This window comes from Bombus pascuorum, chromosome 16 (assembly GCF_905332965.1).
Source record: "Bombus pascuorum chromosome 16, iyBomPasc1.1, whole genome shotgun sequence".
In the NCBI taxonomy this organism is placed as follows: domain Eukaryota; kingdom Metazoa; phylum Arthropoda; class Insecta; order Hymenoptera; family Apidae; genus Bombus; species Bombus pascuorum.
The window spans coordinates 956,744-975,276 of NC_083503.1; the positions used below are offsets into that span (position 1 = coordinate 956,744).

Genomic DNA, 18,533 nt, shown 5'->3' on the forward strand with positions numbered 1-18,533 from the left:
TATGCAAAACGCGAATTTGCGTCTGCAGCCGGTCAAGTGTTCAACACTGTATAACCGAGAGAACTGAAAGTTAGTGGACAGGTATGAAGACATGAAAATTTCCAGCTGCCCCACAAGGTAGCCAAACACAGGGGCAATATCGTGGCCCTTGGTCGACAGAAAGGACAATGTGCAAAGGTATTATAGAGTTCCCCGGTGGGCAGAGATGCTCGCGAAACTGCTATTTTGCATCGTCAAACTGCACCGTTTACTTCGATTTAAACGGGTCTCGCACAGCACGCGAAATAACACGTTTCTCGGTCCGAACGAAAGACGAAAGTGTAGTTTGCAAATTTCATCCCGCCTCTGTTAACCGTGCAGCGCAATCAGGTTCGTGAAAGCCAGCTTAACTCTCTCTCTCTCTCTCGCTCTCCCTCTCTCTGGAGGGTAAGCGTGGCGGAAACTGCGAGTAGCAGTCGAGTTTTATAATTAAGAATGCGGTTTGCCGTCGCATTTGTACGAGCTTCCTGGTCCTTTCTGGCTATCGCAGATGTTGCGGTGGCCATCTTCGTCGCTAGCGTAGCGCTGAATTTTAATTTACAAGCGGGATGACCGCGTCGTTAGGTAACTCCCATTCGCGTTCCTCGCACTCTCGCGAAACAACTTAACGTCTTATTTCGTTTCTCGTTAAGCTATGTACGCTGGCTCGCGGAAACAACTGGACGCGTGTCGTAGCAAATTTTCACGTGCGCGTTGCGCCAGATACGTTTAACCGCCGCGTGTACGAACTGAAAGATCCTCCTTTGACCCGTGCCTGCGGCAAATCGCAAGGCACACGCTCTTGGCACGGTCAATCAGAGGCGCGCGACGAACGTTTCTCGCGCGATTTTTTCCCGATGAAAAAGAACCAAGCAAGCGCGAGCGAAATAATTGCATTTGCTTTTCACTCACCCTGGAACTCCTTCCTGGCCGCGCTGACGGAAGTGACGATGTTGGCCACGTGTCCGAGCACCGTGGCGAACAGCAACAGACCAAACAGCAGCTGAGCTATCACGAACAAATACTCGCCCTTGCTCCTCGGCCTGCAAAGCGAAACGGAATAGCGTGATTCGACGACGCCATGCGTATTTCCTTTCGTCTTCCAATTTTTCAAGGCCGACTGCCAAAGCTTTTTATGCGCAGCGCTTAAATCGCTAAGTTTTATCATTCGTTCGTCTTCCAACTGAGTTTAGACACATTTTCGCTCTTAATCGATCGTATTTCGAGCTAGCTGAACATCGACGATCGAAGGAGATCAGCATAAACGTAGAAACGATCCGGCTTTCGCGAGGAACAAACGAGCAGAGAAGCTTTCGAAACGGTGTAATAAAACGGACAGGAACGTTTCAATACGTCTCTTCTTTTCGTATCTCTCGCTTTTTTTTCTTTTTCTTTTTTTTTCGTTGACTGCACATACACGCGACATCGGCACCTCGAAGACGCTTACCGCGGTTATATTCTATTCGAGATACGTAACTTTTCCGTTTTTAAGCTTTACTTGTCTTCTTCGATTCTCCTATCACGGTACGAGATATTTTGTTCCTTGAAACATGTTTCTGAGTAATCTGCTGTGAGAATTCTTCGCTCGCAAAGAGAACCAGGAATGCTCGTTTTGTAACGTTCGAGATTCCAGCAAAACTCGCGATTCTCCCGCGAAATGCAGCGTGGACCGCGATACAGCGGGGTGAAAGAGGGAGAAATCGAATTACCTGCAACGTTAGACGCTCTAGAATGTCCTGCGAGAATTTCTCGCTCTCGAGGAGGACCAAAAATTGTCATTTTTAAGCATCCTGCTGTTTCTCCTACTTTATGACATTCGGGATTCGAGCAAAGCTCTTGATTCTATCGCGGAAAGCAGCGTGGACGGAAACAGGGAGAGGAAAATCGAATTACCTGGGCAGGTCACCGATGGTGGTGAGGGCCAGCGTGCACCAGTAGTAGCTCTGCAAATATTTCTTCACCACGTCCGCGGTCTCCGAGTCGCTGAATACCCAGTTCTTACTGCCGAAGCCGTTGTTCTTATCGATAATGTGATAGAGGCACCCGTTCCAGTGAAAGATCACCAGTAAATAATGTATCAAGGATGTGGAGCGGAATAAATTCGGATAGTTGGTGTGTCGCTCGGTTCTGTCCATGAACGCCCAGAACCTGTGTGTGACAATGCAACGAAGAAGAAGATTTCGTGAGATTCCAACGTGTTCGTCACGGTGTTTTCCTTCGTCGATCGAATGGAAACCTCGAGTAAGGGTCTACATCAAGTTCGGCATATTTTGAGAAACAACAGATTCTATGTTCGCGTCGTGCCGTGAGTTTCAGACGTAATTCGAGCATAATTTATTCCAGGCAACGATCGAGTAGCTATTGTTTCGTTAATTGTTCGTCCGATATTCGCAGTATAATTTTGTTACGTGCTTGCCATTCATAAAGCGACGATGTTTACGCAGAATTTCGAGTTTAATATGGACGGACTTGTGAAATTCGCGAGAGAGTCGACTCGAGCGAAGGATCCGAAAATAATCTGCCCTCGCAAGTGCCGTAAAAAAGTTCGACCATTCGATTGTTTCGCGCTATCCTAGGAAACTTTCTAAAGCAAAAAGACGAGGAGAGGAAAGTAGGTGATAAACGGAACGTGGTCAATACACGAGCATAGTTGGGCAACCTCCATTCGGAATACGGTTAAGCAAAACTTCCACCGTTTCCCACCCGATGACACTTTTCTAACGTCGAAACGCGTCTCAAGGTTCATCGAAATATACAGAGATTATTCTATCGATACGCGCGACTTCTCGTTTCAATTTCGTGTCAAATATCTTACTCGACTCTCTATCGACTGTTAAAATTAAAGCGCGATTGCGACATAAAAGTTGACCGATATAAATAAAATACGACTCGATTTAACACGTTGATTACACGTGAAATATTCTGTCAACATATTGCGCGATAATTGGAAATTCCATCAAGATTCACACTCACCGGTATATTTTCACGAGCCTAAAACCTCGAAGTATACTGTTGAATCCTATAGATAAGTATAAAAAGTCGAGGGGCAGCAGGCACAGGATGTCCATGTAAAACGTGGTGCTGTTTGTATAGTGATTTCGCAGCTTCGTCGCGTCCGTTTGCAAGACACCGTCCTCTAAGTACCCGGTTCGAATGTGAAACACTATGTCCAGCACGTATAAAAAATCGGAAAAGTAGTCCAAGCAGAACCACACCCAGCGCGTTTCGCCTAAATAACATAAAATCGCATTTCAATTTTAGATATGTAAGCATTTTTAAACGATACAATTCTATTAGACATCGATAATACTTTTTTCTTATCGGTTAACTACAGATATAAATGTGATAGCCCTGTCGATTTAATGAATTATACTTCGCATTAACGTCAAGATATTAAAGTATATTCTCATATAAACAATTCCAAGTTAAACTCTTTAAACAATTCGAGACTAGCATACATAATCCTATAAGTCTATAAGTGAGAGCTTTTTAAGCTTTTAATTCTACGAATCCACCATTTTTTTGTACCAAGCTTTGCACTAAGTCAAGCATTTACTTGGAGGCGAGCAATGGCATGTTTTCCTTCTTTCTTTCTTTCCTCGGCTCTGGAAAATTGCTAAGAATCATTTCTTAAGAAGATAAGCAAGAAAAAATCAAAGTAATTTTAATTCTGGAAACTCAAATCGTCTCGATGGAGAAGGAACGATAAAAATATCTGGTCTACGATGATTTTCAATGATTTTCACGAAGCTATGCATACATACAGTCGAGTTATTTTCTTATTTTTCTATTTTCCTCCATTTCCCGATAAAGGAGCAAATCTTTCTTCGTTAAAATCACACTTTTACGTGTAACGTGGAATTGCATCGTCGATTTAAACAAATATTACAATCTTCCTAGATATACTACGCGATTAATAAAATTGAATTCGATACTTGTTTCATATTTCCATTCCGACAACGCATCTCCGTCCGCACGCGTATGCAAATTGCTTCTTATTGTATTTACGAACGTGCAGCATAATAAGCTGACCAATTTCTTAAATTCCGAAAATTGTCAAGAGAAGCATCTACGTTTAACTAAATTCACCTTCTTCGACGCTGCCCTAAAGGGTCAATTAGAATAGCTCCTCTGAAAGGGTGAAAAAGGGTACGACAAAAATATAATTAATAGTTTGTCAATCACTGTAAAATTAACATAGGCGAAACGCCTCGACGAGATGTGCCCCTTCTTCCGAGACAAAACGTTTGCACGGTATCTATCGAGTCGCGGAGCAAAAGACTAACCGTTTATCTCTTGGAAGGCGACCCTGTAGATGATGACCCAGAAGTTGTAGAGAAAGGCAAGGGAGACCACCATCGACCAGTAATAACAGAGACGTCCCGCGGGATCGAAGATGAAGGACCAATTAGGGGCACCCGTACGAAAACCCTTTGTTCCTGCTTGTCCAGGGTAGCCTCTATTACCACGTTGTTGCTGCTGTTGCTGCGCCGTATACCTACTATGGAAAATTAACGGCACAATGACTCGTGAAAACATTACGCGACAAACGAGCAGCTTGGTACGAAAATCCAGCAACTCCGGCTTTCCGAGCAAACTCCGCGCCATGAAGTTTTATAATATTTTAATACGAAGATACTCGAGTTTCGAGTCGGGCAGACAATTCCCAAAGTTCGTAATCGCGCGAGTACGATGCTTTTCTTTTTTTTAATTTCCCAATCAGATTTCCTACTTTAACTGTCAGAATGATCTCCGTGTCTGAGTGCGCGGGACATTTTACACGATTAAAGTTGAAATATCTTTTGTACTAGTCGTTTTTCGAGCCAAGTGGCTTAATATTTTATTTTTCTTTTTTTTTTTTTTGTTAAGGATTAAAAAATGGATTAAAAAATGCATCGAATCGCGCGAATAAATGTACAGTTTCATTTTGCGAGACGAACGTTATCTTGGAATCTCGAACACGCGTCCAACCTGGATACGAGTATTTTACGATTATATGTTTTTCTTCTTCTTCCATTTTTTGACGTTCTTCGATAGCGTTCTCGAGAGATGCAAATATAATAAATAGAAGATATATCACGTGTTTCAAATTGGGCGGAAACATCTTTAGATCTTAATATCATAGAAAATCGCCCGGGGAAGACTTAATAGGCTATTGTACGAAGCAACATAATGGAGGCAATATAATGCTGTTTCCGAACCGAAAGAAGCGATTTTACGACGCCGAGGAAACTTGGATCAAAATTATATAACGAAGCTTTATACAAGTTTGCCGAAAGATCTTATCATTTCATTGGAGATAAATTTTAAATATATATATGTATACATTCTTTAATAGAAAATTACTCAAAAGTTGCTATTTTATCGTGTCATGCGAGCAAATAGCTTTCCTAGAAATTTGCAAAATTCCGCTATTTTATCCCGCGATGCGGCAATATTATTTTTGAAAATCTGTGTGTGTTTACATGAATTTTATACTCCTATATCGAATAATAGATAAATAAAAGAAACCTGCAATTCGCTAGAATAAACTACGTATTGCCAACGTGGAAGAAAGAAAACGGGACTGTATCGTTTGTTCTGATAGGAAATCACCAGGTGGAAAACGTCGAACAATTTATTATCGTGAAACGCGTATAAACCAGCCTGCGATGCATATTGGAAATTGCTTCAAAATTGATCACGCTGCGGAAAAATTATAAGAAATAAGCTTTCGATCCTTTTGCAAAAATACGTTGCTCCGTGTCCCTGTTCCTCGATGAATTTGTATTCGCGTAAATCAAATATCGTTACGACACATTACCCGGTTGCAAAGCTGTGTATCGCACGATATGACGATTCCTAGGTCCACGTTTTCGCGACAAAGTGGCGCCGAGTTGCTGGTAGCTAACGCAATGAACAGCAGTGTACGCACGCTCTGCAAGAAATGGTTGTTAAAGTCAAATACTTTTCAAATAATCCATGCTACCAGGATTACCATTCGTTCCAGCTCACAGCCGGATTCGAACGTTTGTTCCATGCCACAACGCGTGCACTCGACGTTTTCACGCTGCACGAGCGTTTGTTGCTAGATATTTACCACTTCAGGTTACCATCGAACGCTAGATTTCCTGCCGTCAAACACACCATGCCTGAGTAACGACCGACAAAAATTACGCCCCCGGCTCACCACCCTACATTCGCCATTTCACGCCGCTGCGGATACATTCGTGCACTGCAGGCATTGGCCTGTGTCACGTGCTGCAGACAACAGGCCTGGAATAGAATACACGAGCGCAAAACCAACTTGCCTTGGATACGACAACCAGACACCTAACTTTCCGTTTATCCGGCTGTGTCAAAGTGACTCGAGTCGCATAACTGTGCCTCGGAGCGCGTACACAGCTAAGACGAACGAGTGGCCCGTAAAAGTCACGCGGAAGCGTATCGACGGAAACGAGAGAGCGCGAGAAACGCAGCGCGCAGATAAGACAAACGATCGATTCCATCGCAGGTATATAATCGACGAGACTTTTGCCACGTTATGCATCCTTTACGATCTCTGATAATATTTTAATAATTTCCTAACAATCCTCCACATTTCCAATAATTCCCAATAGTTTTCCACTTCAAATTTTCTTCGTGGAAGTTACGTTGTAAATTTATATCATCGTTGTACCACAAGTTCGAACCTCGGTGCCAAAGAAAGCGTTTGTAGTTCTCGCGGCGGCCGATTGACTAAAGCTTCGTAAAAAATGCTCGATGGACTTTGATCCAAGTTAACTCGCTTCAAGCACTCGGAGTACTCGTTGTTACCCTCCCGCTGAAGAACAGCGTACGAGCCTGAGAATCCAGGTATCCGAACTTGAATCCGAGTACTAGAATACCCGGATTTGACTCCTTTTTCGTGATTACTCAAATATACGTACGAGAAGCTTTTCGTCTACGCTCGAATTAATAGATTCGGGAGACCAACTTTGCTGAAATTAACAATATAACATAGTTCTCGTTGTCCGATTGCTTATTCGGGTACTCGGGTATCGATCGAGCTGGCGTATCCGAGTGCTCAAAAGTTCGGGTACCCGTAGATCCCAGCGACGGTGAGCGACGGTGCTCTCGAACGAATACGACGCGGTCGGATACTCACGTCTCGGTGCCGTTACAGCTGCTATTGCTGAGATGATTGACGGATGCTGGCGTGTGCAGGTGCGACTGGTCGCGCGAGGAAGTGAGCGCGACGGTGTATGGCAGCTTGAATCTGCCCCTCAGCTGGTCCCTCCTCTTCGGTTTGCGGCTTAGGTCGAACTCACTGGCGCCGCGATTCACGTAAGCCCCCTGAAGCGAGTCGCGGGACGAACTGAAATATCGCTGCGGTACCGAGTACACCTGTAACATATTCGAGGGATTTTTGTTATTGTTGTTATTATTATTCACGGGTATGAAACCCTTTGGTACACGATTCCAGAGTCGGTGCTTGGTTTTAAAATAAACGGAGGGAAAATTTACACTGGGAGAATAAAATATTATATTTAAAAAGAAAAGAATAAGAAATGGAAGGTATAATAACGAAAAGCATGGTGCAGTCGAATGGAAAATTCGATATCACGTTTTATAAAGTTCTTGCTGTCTGTGCTCGCTCCGGGATTACTTTGTGTTGCGAACTTCTGCAAATTCGAATACGAATGTCGCGAGTTCCGACGAAAGCCTCGCAGAACGAATTCTGAACGTAAACGGAGTACAAGACACCACTCGAATTTTAATAAAATAAATGCCAGTCGATTGGACAATGATAAATGCGTTTTAATTGTTCGGCTCATCTTCGTTAGGGAAAGAGTTTAAACTTAAAATGAACGTGGATACTGGAACTGGGAGATACAGTTCTGTGATTGGCTGTAAGGGTGAATCTATAACTAAATAAAGGGCGAAACTATAAGCCGAATGAAGCATAATCTGAATTTTTCTCTATCGTTTACCTTCTCCTTTTATCATTTACTCGCTATGTATCAATTGTCCAAACGAAAGAACGATATTAACCGTAAACACTATGCTAGCAAGAATCCGTCAAAAAGATACAAAAATTATTTTGCATTTAAAGTCACGAATTGATCATTTCAACTACTCTGACGAAGAATCTTGGTACTTTGAAAAGTATTTATTTGAAGCATACTCCTTAAGCATATCGATAATCGTTTCCGAAAAAAGTCAAACGACAGAGTGCACCAGGCTAAAAGCGTCTTCGATTCCCAAAATACGAATAGTGGGGTGTAAGAATATCGAAAAGGTTAAATGCCACTTTGTCGGCTCCATCGGAGAAGCAACAGCGGTGGCCTATTAGGTGGAGCGACGCTAAGAACAGCAGATGGGAATCAAATGGATTTCTCGAGAGAAGGTCTAGGGCGGCCCTTCCAAGAAGTTGATACAGACAATTTATTTGATTAAAAACGAGCTTCCGTTGTGTGTCCTTCCGACCGGAAGGATTTATCCCTTTGTCACGCCAGTCTGCTTAAAATCTTCAGGAAGAGTTTTTCTTTTTTCTTCCTTTCTTTGTTCCCTTATCTTTTTACTGTTCTTCGTTTGGGAAATTGTTTTTTCTCCCCGTGATTACCCGGACTCCGGTTTAGGCACCGCTTTTTCTCTAGCTTTCGCACGGACAATGGAGGTCGTCTTCGTTGACACAATGGCACTGCGAAGGAAATTAAGAGACAATACGGTGCCTCAAGAGAATGGGAAAGCACTGGGATGATACGGTCGGATGAAGGAAGCATCGAACGAAGCGGCGCGACTAAAGGTTGATTCGAGGTTCGATGGATTTCTGACGAGTGTAATCAAAGTAGAATGTTCGAATAAGGGACGCGAATCAACATTTGCGACAGGAGAGTGCTCTGTTTCCAGTTTGGTTGACATTCGTCTTCAATGACACGTAAATTTCACTTGCTTCGATTCATATTTTTCCATCTTTTGTGTATTCTACGCTTTTCACCAATAAAATTGTTCGAAACGAGAAGACACCCGACGAGGTACAAACGCGAAGAAGAGGTAAAGAGGACAGCGGTGTTAGCGAGGTAGTAATTCGAGCCAGAAAGTGTTCGAGAAACGAGTTACCTCTTCTTCGTGACGATAACGCGAAATTAAATGGAAGAAACCGTTTCTGAAACTACGTTTCTATCACACAATTATCAAAGATGCGTTTATTTATTGCTAAGCCTATTACGAAAGCGAAAATGAAGAAATATCACGCGCTAAATGAACTCCATGCTTCGCTGACGTTAGAACAGTTGTTCCCACGTCAAGTTGCAAATATACATGTGGTTTGAACGCAGCTGTGGTTGCACGTGTTTTCACGAGGCGGTACAATCTAGTCGCATGTGCATAAATGGCCCCCATAACGTCAAATAAATCGCGAATACCGCGTGTTGGCAACACTAACGGGAATGAAGCGTTTATTCGAGCAAATGCTCCGGTAACATTTCTTTCTTCGACGTGGCAATTCCTCGCTTCGGTGGAAATTTAACAGGACGTTTGATCGATAATGTAACTTCGCTAGATCGCTAACAAAACGCGAGAAGAACGTTCCAAAGAGCAAAAATTCCCCGCGCATCTCTAGCCGCTCGATTATACCGCTCGAATTTATTATACTCACTCGATCGTACTGAAAAGCCACGCGATTATTGGATCGGTTCTAACTCGCGGAACACGTACCAGGATTAATCCCATCGTCGGACTTAATAACGCAATTAGCGTCGAGCCTACTATCGACGCAATCAGCGAAACACTCGCGGAATAGGCGAACCGACAAGGGAACATCGCCGATCTGCGAATTCAGAAAAGTTTGAAATTTAAGGCAATGTGTGTATAGGGAGAATACGCAGACGAGTATCGCGCAATTTTTTTCTGCTACCCAAACTCACTCTAAGGGGTGAAATTAACCCCTGAACACTCGGTTGGTTTCCAATTTTGCGTTACGACTCGCTATGGCACCGATAAGTTTTCTACCGACCGATAGTTCTGATCGAAAGAAGTTACCTTCGTCTGATCTCCGAACCAATTATCGGTGATCCGAGAGTCCCGTAAAAAAAGGATCGTCAAAAAGAAGAAAATAAAAGCTACATATTAATAGTACCAAAACGCGCTTTTCGAGAGAGTGCAACTTTGTCCTCGAGTTTCCTTACGCGACAACGAACAATACAGACATTTAAACGATCCCATTTAGCTGTATGTGCACCCTGTATATCCTCTGCATGAGCTAGCCCAAAGTTTCGCGATCTTTTGAACTGGCGGATTTGGGCATCTTGCCTGGTGACTGTCGAACGTCGTACTGACCTGCTGTTGCTGATGATAATAATGATGAGTGGGCGTGTGGCGGCTCATGCATTTGCTGCTGACCAGTTCCAGGAGGCTCTGCCTGGAAGGTATAGCACCCCTGGAAACGTTGTCCGCGCTCTTCGTGTCCTCTTCCTTCTCTCTTCTGATCCCAGTCTTGCCATCCAGCATCCTCCCTTGTTTGTCCTCGCGGAGTTTCTCGCCGCCGCAACTCAAAGCGGAAGCGGAACCGCCGCTGTACCGATCTCTTCCTCCGCCGCCACTCCCTGTGATTATGCCTGTAACAAAGGGAAATCGCTTGATTCTCGTCTCCCTCGTTCCCCCTCCTAGCCGTCGTCTTTCTTCTCTCTACCACTTTCTCTCCGTCTTATCGCTTTTTTCTCGCTTTTCTTTCCAAGAGCGCCGCTAACGAGCAAAAAAGCGTCGAGGGCTGTCGATTAGAATCGACTGAGCGCGGCTATCGATCGCATATCGCGTACAAAGTGTCGCCAAACGTCGTATAACTGTGCCGAGATCGATGTCGGCCATTGCATTTCCCGCTTTCACGGACAGGGTAATAATTAGCAGGGTTCAGGGAATGAAACGCGCCACGGCCGGTTTATAACTTCGCTGATGGAGGCCGAAGCCATGGACCAGCCATCGTCAATTTTCTATTATATTTTTCGAAGAACAGGAATATTCGATTCGTCGAGTGGAAATATTCCTCGTTACCTCGTTTTCTTTTTCTTTTTTTTTTATTCAATTGTTTATTTCGAGCTAGCTTCGGGCGTTAATTGGCGATCGAAAAGTATTTTTCAAATATCCAGGGGTTAACAATTTTCTGTCTTTTCGTATTTAGGTCAAGCAGTGAAAATGACCGATTCCAGTGAATCAGCAAAGTCGACGGAATCGGTAACAATTATCAAGAAACGCGTTACACCGTTTCAGAAATAAAAAGATACGCAAGTACGATTCGCTTTCTGCTCAAAGTGTAATCTAACAAACTATGTTGTGAGAATAAATTACAAGTTCTCGTCCAAATATCTCTACGCAGGGAACGTGTATTTTGCCTGAACGCAAGTTATCTACACATGCCAGGGTATCAAGGTGCAATCGACAAGAAGATAAACGTAAAGGGGTACAATGATATTCGTTCAAGCAAATACGCAAGAACTGCGACTGAACCGGATAAGAACTTACGACGTATCCTCGTGTCGCTATCGGAAATAAAATTCAAAATATCGAGCCTGTTCGATGCGAAAGAGAAAAGAACAACGCGGACCTGCGTTTCTGGTAGTTGCAATCTACGGAAACTCCAGAGACGCGTTACAAAGCCTTGGCGCGGTAGACGAGCAATTCGCGAGCACGACGATCGTTTCCCCTTGGGCCTGGTACTTCGCTTGACCTACAGCGCTACCTTGCTAACCTTCTACATAGTTATCAAAGTGGACAGGCTGTTCGGGATCCTACGGAAAGCATCTAAGTCGCCTCCAGACGTGTCATCGCCCGTATCTCGAGATTGCTTATAAACTGGTACAGCGACGAGATTCCAATCATATTCTAACTAAATAGATTCGATACGGACTTGCACCGTACAAGCAACAGGCGATCTTGTTCCAGTCGGTAGCCCCATCTCCGAGAATAAATTTCGCTTTACGAAAGTATTTCAGGAAAAATGAAATCGTCGTTCGTGAACTATTCGTTATGTAAATGTGTTAAATTGTACCGGGGTTTCTTCGATTCGAACGTGAATTATCTGTCGTCAAAGAATCGTTTCAAATTAAATCTCTTGGATTTGTTAGCGACTAATGTCTCCTTTGTGTATTTATTTCACGTACCTTTTCACGTACGTAACCAAGGTCGCGAATAGAAAAATTTCAAGAAGCGGCTTTGGATATAATGTTTGCACTAGACTCGGACAAACCTTGTTTGAAAGAAAGAAACAATAGAAGAATGAGTCATATCAACTATCCCGTTACTTTTAGTACAAAAGCTACCCTATTTTCTGCGAAGGTCAAATGATTTTCAAATTTTGATTAACTTTATCGAATAAGGTAGCAAATAATTTGGAATTCATTTCAATTTTGAATATTCTGTATTACGTACCACTTGAGCCAGCAAGCGATACAGCTGAATTATTTTACCATCTTATAATATTTACTTCAATTGATTCCAATTAGTAATACAAAATGTGTATTTAATTAGTATTTGCGACGGAACTTACGATATACGATGGAAAATAATATTAATAAAGTTGGAGATTATTCTGCGTATTATTTCTATACACATTTAATTAAACAAAAAATGCAAAGTTAAATAAAAAGATATTTAACTTACTACGGTATTAATATCTATCTGTTTGACCAATCAAAAATACGTATGTAGCTTTAGCGTCAGTCAATTTTTTTGAAAGTCTTTGTCCATGTTTAATCGCTATCCACGAAAAGTTTCATCAGAATTTTTGTTCTGAATGGCGTTCCAGTTTTCCTATTGACCATCGACACGTTTTTACAGGAATCAACTTTTACGTGACTAAAACAATCGACAATGTTTCTCTTTGGCATGCTGGTAGAGAAAGGATCAAGCTTCACAGAGCAGACACGTAACTGTCTACTTACTTTCTCGCAACTTTGATGGAAATAGGATTATTCTCGAAACTTTATCGTCACACCTCGTATATGAAACTTTACACAAGTTTCCGGTACCAACATACCTCAGCTATTAACTGTAAGTTCTGTTCGTTTGTGACGCGAGTTAGCGACAATTTACAAGTCGATATCCTAAACAAACCATTCCAAAATATTGCTATTTAGTAGATACGTATTATCTATTTAATATTCATATATCTCAAGTAAATATTACCCTAGATAATATTAAATAAAATCCAAAGGAATACGCAAAACACACACGAAATTTGTAGCTCCTTTTATCTCGCGAATAGCCGCAAGAAACTTTCACGGATTTTTAATGGACTTTGTTAACAGGCGTTAAAAATTCACAACTGGATATAGCTACACTAAAATTGATCGTAGCAGAGGGAATTGTAACAAATATTTGCAGCGAAAACTCTAGTGTACTACACAGAATGTTTCGATGAAACGAAAAAATATTGGAACCAAGTCCTACGCAATCTATAGCCTCCTCTCCATCCCGAGCTATGTATCAGATGGCAGCGTAGACGGCAAAAAAGGAAAGCAAGCACCGTGTTCAAATTGAAATTTTACAGCAAGCGTTTGAAGCTTCGATTTCGTTGGCGCGTTTTATGGCCAGTATCGTCTAATGAAAGGAAAAAAGAAAAAAAAAAAAAGAAAAGGAGGAAAGAAATCGTGATTTTATGTGCGACATGTGTGCATAAATGCGAGCTGAGATACACGATTGAAGCATAAAATTTTGTAGCGACGGAAACTTTCTATAAAGGATTGTTACGTCACGAAAAAAGCTAAAAATTAAATTCTGAAATATCCGGGCATTCCTTTTTCTTCCAGTTCGAAATTACGATCTCAACGCTCAAAACGATACTGTTATATATTTCTACTTAAAATACACAAAGACGTACGAAGATACGTAAAGATTCGTAATACGTCGAGTATACTCGTCCAGCATTTGCTAGGCGAGAGGAGTATCCGTTTAGGAACCAACTTATCACCCATTTGGCAAAGTTCGTGAAAATGTGGAATTTTTTGGGTTGGCAAGTAAGGAAATGCGGATTTTTTCAATACGAACTGACAAAATCCGCGTTCCTTACTTGCAGAACCGTTAAATTTTATAAGCCTGAAATCGAATTGTGTATTCGATTGCAAGAGTATTGAAATTTATTGAAAATTATTGACCTATATATCGATATCCATAGAATTTAACCGCTACAGTAAATTCTGTCTATAAATTGTGCGTCTGTATCGCCGTATATATTATACTATGTCATATTATATTAAGTTATTAACAATGTGCGTGTAAAATAATAACAGATGTACAGAATGAATTAGAAATATATATTATACATAATTTTCTTTGCGTTGAGTGACAACGTGTACGCAGTTATAAACGAGGTTTATACACAAGTTGTTTATTTCGATTCGTAAAGTTTAATACGTAGAAAGAGACGAGCAGATCGGATGGTTGATGGATGTAAAGAGATCTTCAAACGGCAAACGCGTCGACAATGTTTGTGTTTTTCGCTGTGTCACAGATACACAAAACGAGCAGGATTCCATGTCCACCTAGTATTGACAATTTTTTGCGAATGTCTCGAAAAACTAGGTCACTCGATGTTGTTATACGTATGTGAAAAAGTTATTTAGGATCATGTGCTCGATAGCATATTCGAAAATTATCGAATCGTCGAGAACAAACTTTTTTTTATTTATTTACACGCATACCGTATACGAAGTAACGGAATATCGCGTGATTATCATTATTCAAATCGATTTAGCAGATAAAATGTCACATAAGGGAAAAATACCGTAGTCCAACCAATATTATTCGTACTTTGGATGGAAAAATCCCTAAATTTAATATTTTATTCGATACGTACTTGTAGTAAATATAACTTTCGACCAAAAATAATTATGTTGCCGAGGTAAATGGTCCACGTATAGCGTTTATTTTGGGGGGACGCAAAATTATCGACTTTTTTATCTGCAATCTTGTAGTTTCCGACGTGTAAAATGCAAGCTTTAAGGTATCGAATTCACTGGTCCAAAAGTTATGCGTATATAAAGTCGACCAAATGCGTATGTGCATATATAAAGTTTAGCCAATATGGCGTCAAAGTGACCTACTAAATACGTTAGAAACGTTGAATTTTATATACGCGGAACTTTCCAACCAGTGGATTCAGTATCGCAAAACTTGATTTTTACGTCGAAGGACGTGGGAAATTACAGGATCGCAAAAAAGAAATAGCGTAATGCTGCGTCCACTAGGAAGGGTGAACCAACGGATGATACGTCAAAAGCTATGCCCAGGCGCAAGGCGGGAAGAAGAACGCGGAGGAACAAAACGAGCTTCTACTAGAATTTTCTCTTATAAAGAGTAACGTATCCCACCTTGTCTTTCTCCTTTATTGTCCTATCGGCTCTCCAAAGATTCTCACCGGCCTCCGACAACGAATACGTACGCTATGCCCGCGCATAACGTACGCAGCGTTCTTGCTTCCGACGCCATGTTGGTCTTCTAGACTCTTCCTTGGCGAACGCCCAGATCCGTTTGTACGGCAGCGATTTAAACTCGGATTTTCGCTTACGAACATCTTGGACGACGAATAAAGACAGTATATTAAACTGTATTTCGTATAAGCACGAACGCGGAGAAACGATAAAGTTGCTCCGTTCGCAGTGTCGTAAACACGTCTGTCTGCCAATCGATCGAAATACGAACTGACCTTCTTCACCCCGTACAAGTCGCACGTAGAGCGATATCCCCACCCCGCGACGCGTCGCTCCATCGATCGTACTATCGATTATCGACATCGCGGCGAGATCGGTGCTATTGCGCACCTCGATCGCGCAGGCGGGTTCCCGGCGTTTCCGAATTTCTATAATTGTTCTTGACGATGTTTGTAGATTATTGTAGATTATTGTAGATTATTCAATTGCGTTGAACAATTCTATTTGAATAATTAGCGTTCAGTTACCAGTTATACTATGATAAAGATCTGTTAGCGATGGAATGGTATCAATTTTTTCGTGCTTGTGTAACATTTACTTTGCTTCTTCTATCTTTATCCATTGTATACGATAGCAAAATTTGTTAATAAATACATATGTAATAAAATACATATGTTAAAAATATTCTTACACTTTCATAGTTTAGTGAAAGAGCTGTAAAAAAACGTTTTACATTGCCGAGGTTTTTAATATTCATCGAATAAGATTCCATATATAATTGTTACAGTAATTACATTAATATAGTTTTTAGTCTTCTTTAAATAATATTCTACGTATAATTATTAAAGTAAAATTTCCAGCAAAAGGTACATGCCTATATCTTCAACGAAACGTTACAAAGCATTTGTCTGCTTTCAACGCGAAAACAATGAATGTCTTGAGCACCAATATTGTTTTGCATTCATAAAGCTTTGTGAATAGTAAATTGTTACTTCACAGGGAATACATTTACCGTGTGATACAAAATCGGCGAGATACACGGTAGCAAGCAAGCGAGGGAAGCTCAACACAAAGCGTTCAAATATTTTTGTAATTTTTACTTTCTGAATTATTTATCTCGGTATTTCCTTGAATGTACGTACTATTATTGTTGGCAGCATTCGACGACCGTGTAAAAGACCACGTACCTATGCTTGTAAGATGAAATTTCTCGAATTGTCTACTATCCTAAATTACTACGTTATGTAAAAAGAAATATTTCAAACAAAAGTCAAAAACAATGGCAGACAAACCGTGGACGAATCGTTTTGCTCGATTGTTTCTCGTATCAAATAAAACTAGTGCAGGCAATTGCAGGTAATAATGATCAAAATATACCGTTACCACTGCATTCTGCGGCATTCACCGTCGGTCGAGCATGTCGATTCACGACATCTCATGGAAGCCTTATAATTCGTATCAAAGCGGGATTCTGGCGTCGTATTGATCGATGCCTGATGAGACAGCGATTCGAAACACACAGCGAAGGAAAAAGGAAAGCGACAGAATTCTCCGAACTAACTGACTGTTGACTATCCGAAAGCGAGAAGCCGACTAATTGGACCGACGAGAACGTTTGAACTCCAGCACTTGGTGAACCAATTATTTGTTGAACTTGGAATTGTTTGTCATCGGAAAGGAAATACAATTGGCCGATAATTCCTCCAAGAATCGGGTCCTAGAATTTACTATCCTATCGAACGTGGTCTCCGATTCATCGTTTCATCTCGCCTATTATTTGTGATTTTCGCAGCACCGTTTGAGAAAGTCAAAGTTCGATGAAGATTCGCTGCTTGATTCGTCGTTTCGTACCGCTTTATCGTTGACGAGTTACATGTATATCAAATTATTGAAAGAAAGCTTTGCAAACGAAGAGATTTTTTTGATGAGTTTGATTTGAATTTGGTTAAATGAATTCGATTAGATGAATTTGACGGGAGAATGAGATTGGAAAATTGTTTAATTAATTGTTCAATTAATTCATGGCGCAAGAAGTCATTGAACATTCGTTTCCTGGAATTTGCTATTTATTAAAATATAATAATTTTCTTTTCATACCTCTGCTTATTACATACAGAACAAATATAAATATATTTTCAATTTTGCGCGATAATTTGTTTCCAACGAGTTTGCCAACGAGTTCCGCGAGGTTTCCGCGAAATCCTGTATAAATGCAGTATCATTTTGCTATGTACAATCAACGAATTTAAATTCACTTCTGCCTGATAAGTAGAGAAGTCAGTAATTGGACAGACGTCCTCTATCTACTAGTAGACACAGCTACTGCTTCACGATGGAATACGAATTAATTAAAATTAAATTAACGGATTTCTTTCAGAAGATAAGTGAAGTTTAATAGCTGTATATGTAATAACATTTATATATGTATATAGACATGCGCGTTAGAGTTGCCTATTTATTACAGAAAGCTATTTCAATTTACCGATAAGTAATTTTCCAACAGCCGTCCTTTCATGCTATTCCGGTACATTTTTTAATCGCGAAACCTGAACGTATCAGGAAATACCACGTCTGAGAACATACGATTTCCCACGATATTAACAATCTGCCAAATAATACGAGAATTTAAATACGCTTCGTCTGCGAGGCATCGAATCTTGACAACACGGAGCTAAACAAACTTATAGCGGTCTCTCGATTCTTTGCGCGATGCTGTTTCAGACAGCGCGTATGACAATAGCCGGTTAGACAATGAAATTCTAAACAGGACAATAGGAGGGATCGTAACAGCCACGATCATTTTCCAGTTCTTGCCTTCTATCCTGCGGCGAGACGCGTCCTTTATACGCGTTATCTAGAAATGAAACCAGATTTCAGTGCATCGCTCGTAACCTTTTAATTTACGGCTTCCATTTATTACCGCTAAACGATCCATCCCACCTTTCTCATGCACGATATTTCCGAAGCCAAGTTCCTTTTATGGGATACGTCGTAACTGCGACATCGAACGCCGCTGTCTTAGGAAATACCAACGTTTATTATAGGCGTTGCGCGGTATCGATAAAAATTTACGGGAAGATCACGCTGTAGAAACGATCCTGTCCCTCATCCTCCGTTAAACATCGAAGAACA

The 18,533-nt window shown here is 41.2% G+C and overlaps 1 protein-coding gene across 13 annotated transcripts in view; it reads right to left on the minus strand.

Annotated features, from left to right (window-relative positions):
• LOC132915036 (cyclic nucleotide-gated cation channel alpha-3-like) overlaps positions 1 to 18,533 on the minus strand; it is a 219,775-nt gene that overhangs the window by 92,871 nt on the left and 108,371 nt on the right. For 11 of the 13 annotated variants that reach the window (XM_060974654.1, XM_060974643.1, XM_060974644.1 and 8 more), the window contains 6 exons: positions 10,318 to 10,595; positions 7,145 to 7,383; positions 4,305 to 4,519; positions 2,992 to 3,247; positions 1,912 to 2,166; positions 931 to 1,061 (listed from right to left, as the gene is read on the minus strand). In XM_060974654.1, the coding sequence (XP_060830637.1) occupies positions 931 to 1,061; positions 1,912 to 2,166; positions 2,992 to 3,247; positions 4,305 to 4,519; positions 7,145 to 7,383; positions 10,318 to 10,595 (1,374 nt within the window). Of the gene's footprint in view, positions 1 to 930; positions 1,062 to 1,911; positions 2,167 to 2,991; positions 3,248 to 4,304; positions 4,520 to 7,144; positions 7,384 to 10,317; positions 10,596 to 15,341; positions 15,670 to 18,533 lie in introns of those variants that run through there. The other 2 variants (XM_060974655.1, XM_060974645.1) reach the window with 2 other exon arrangements.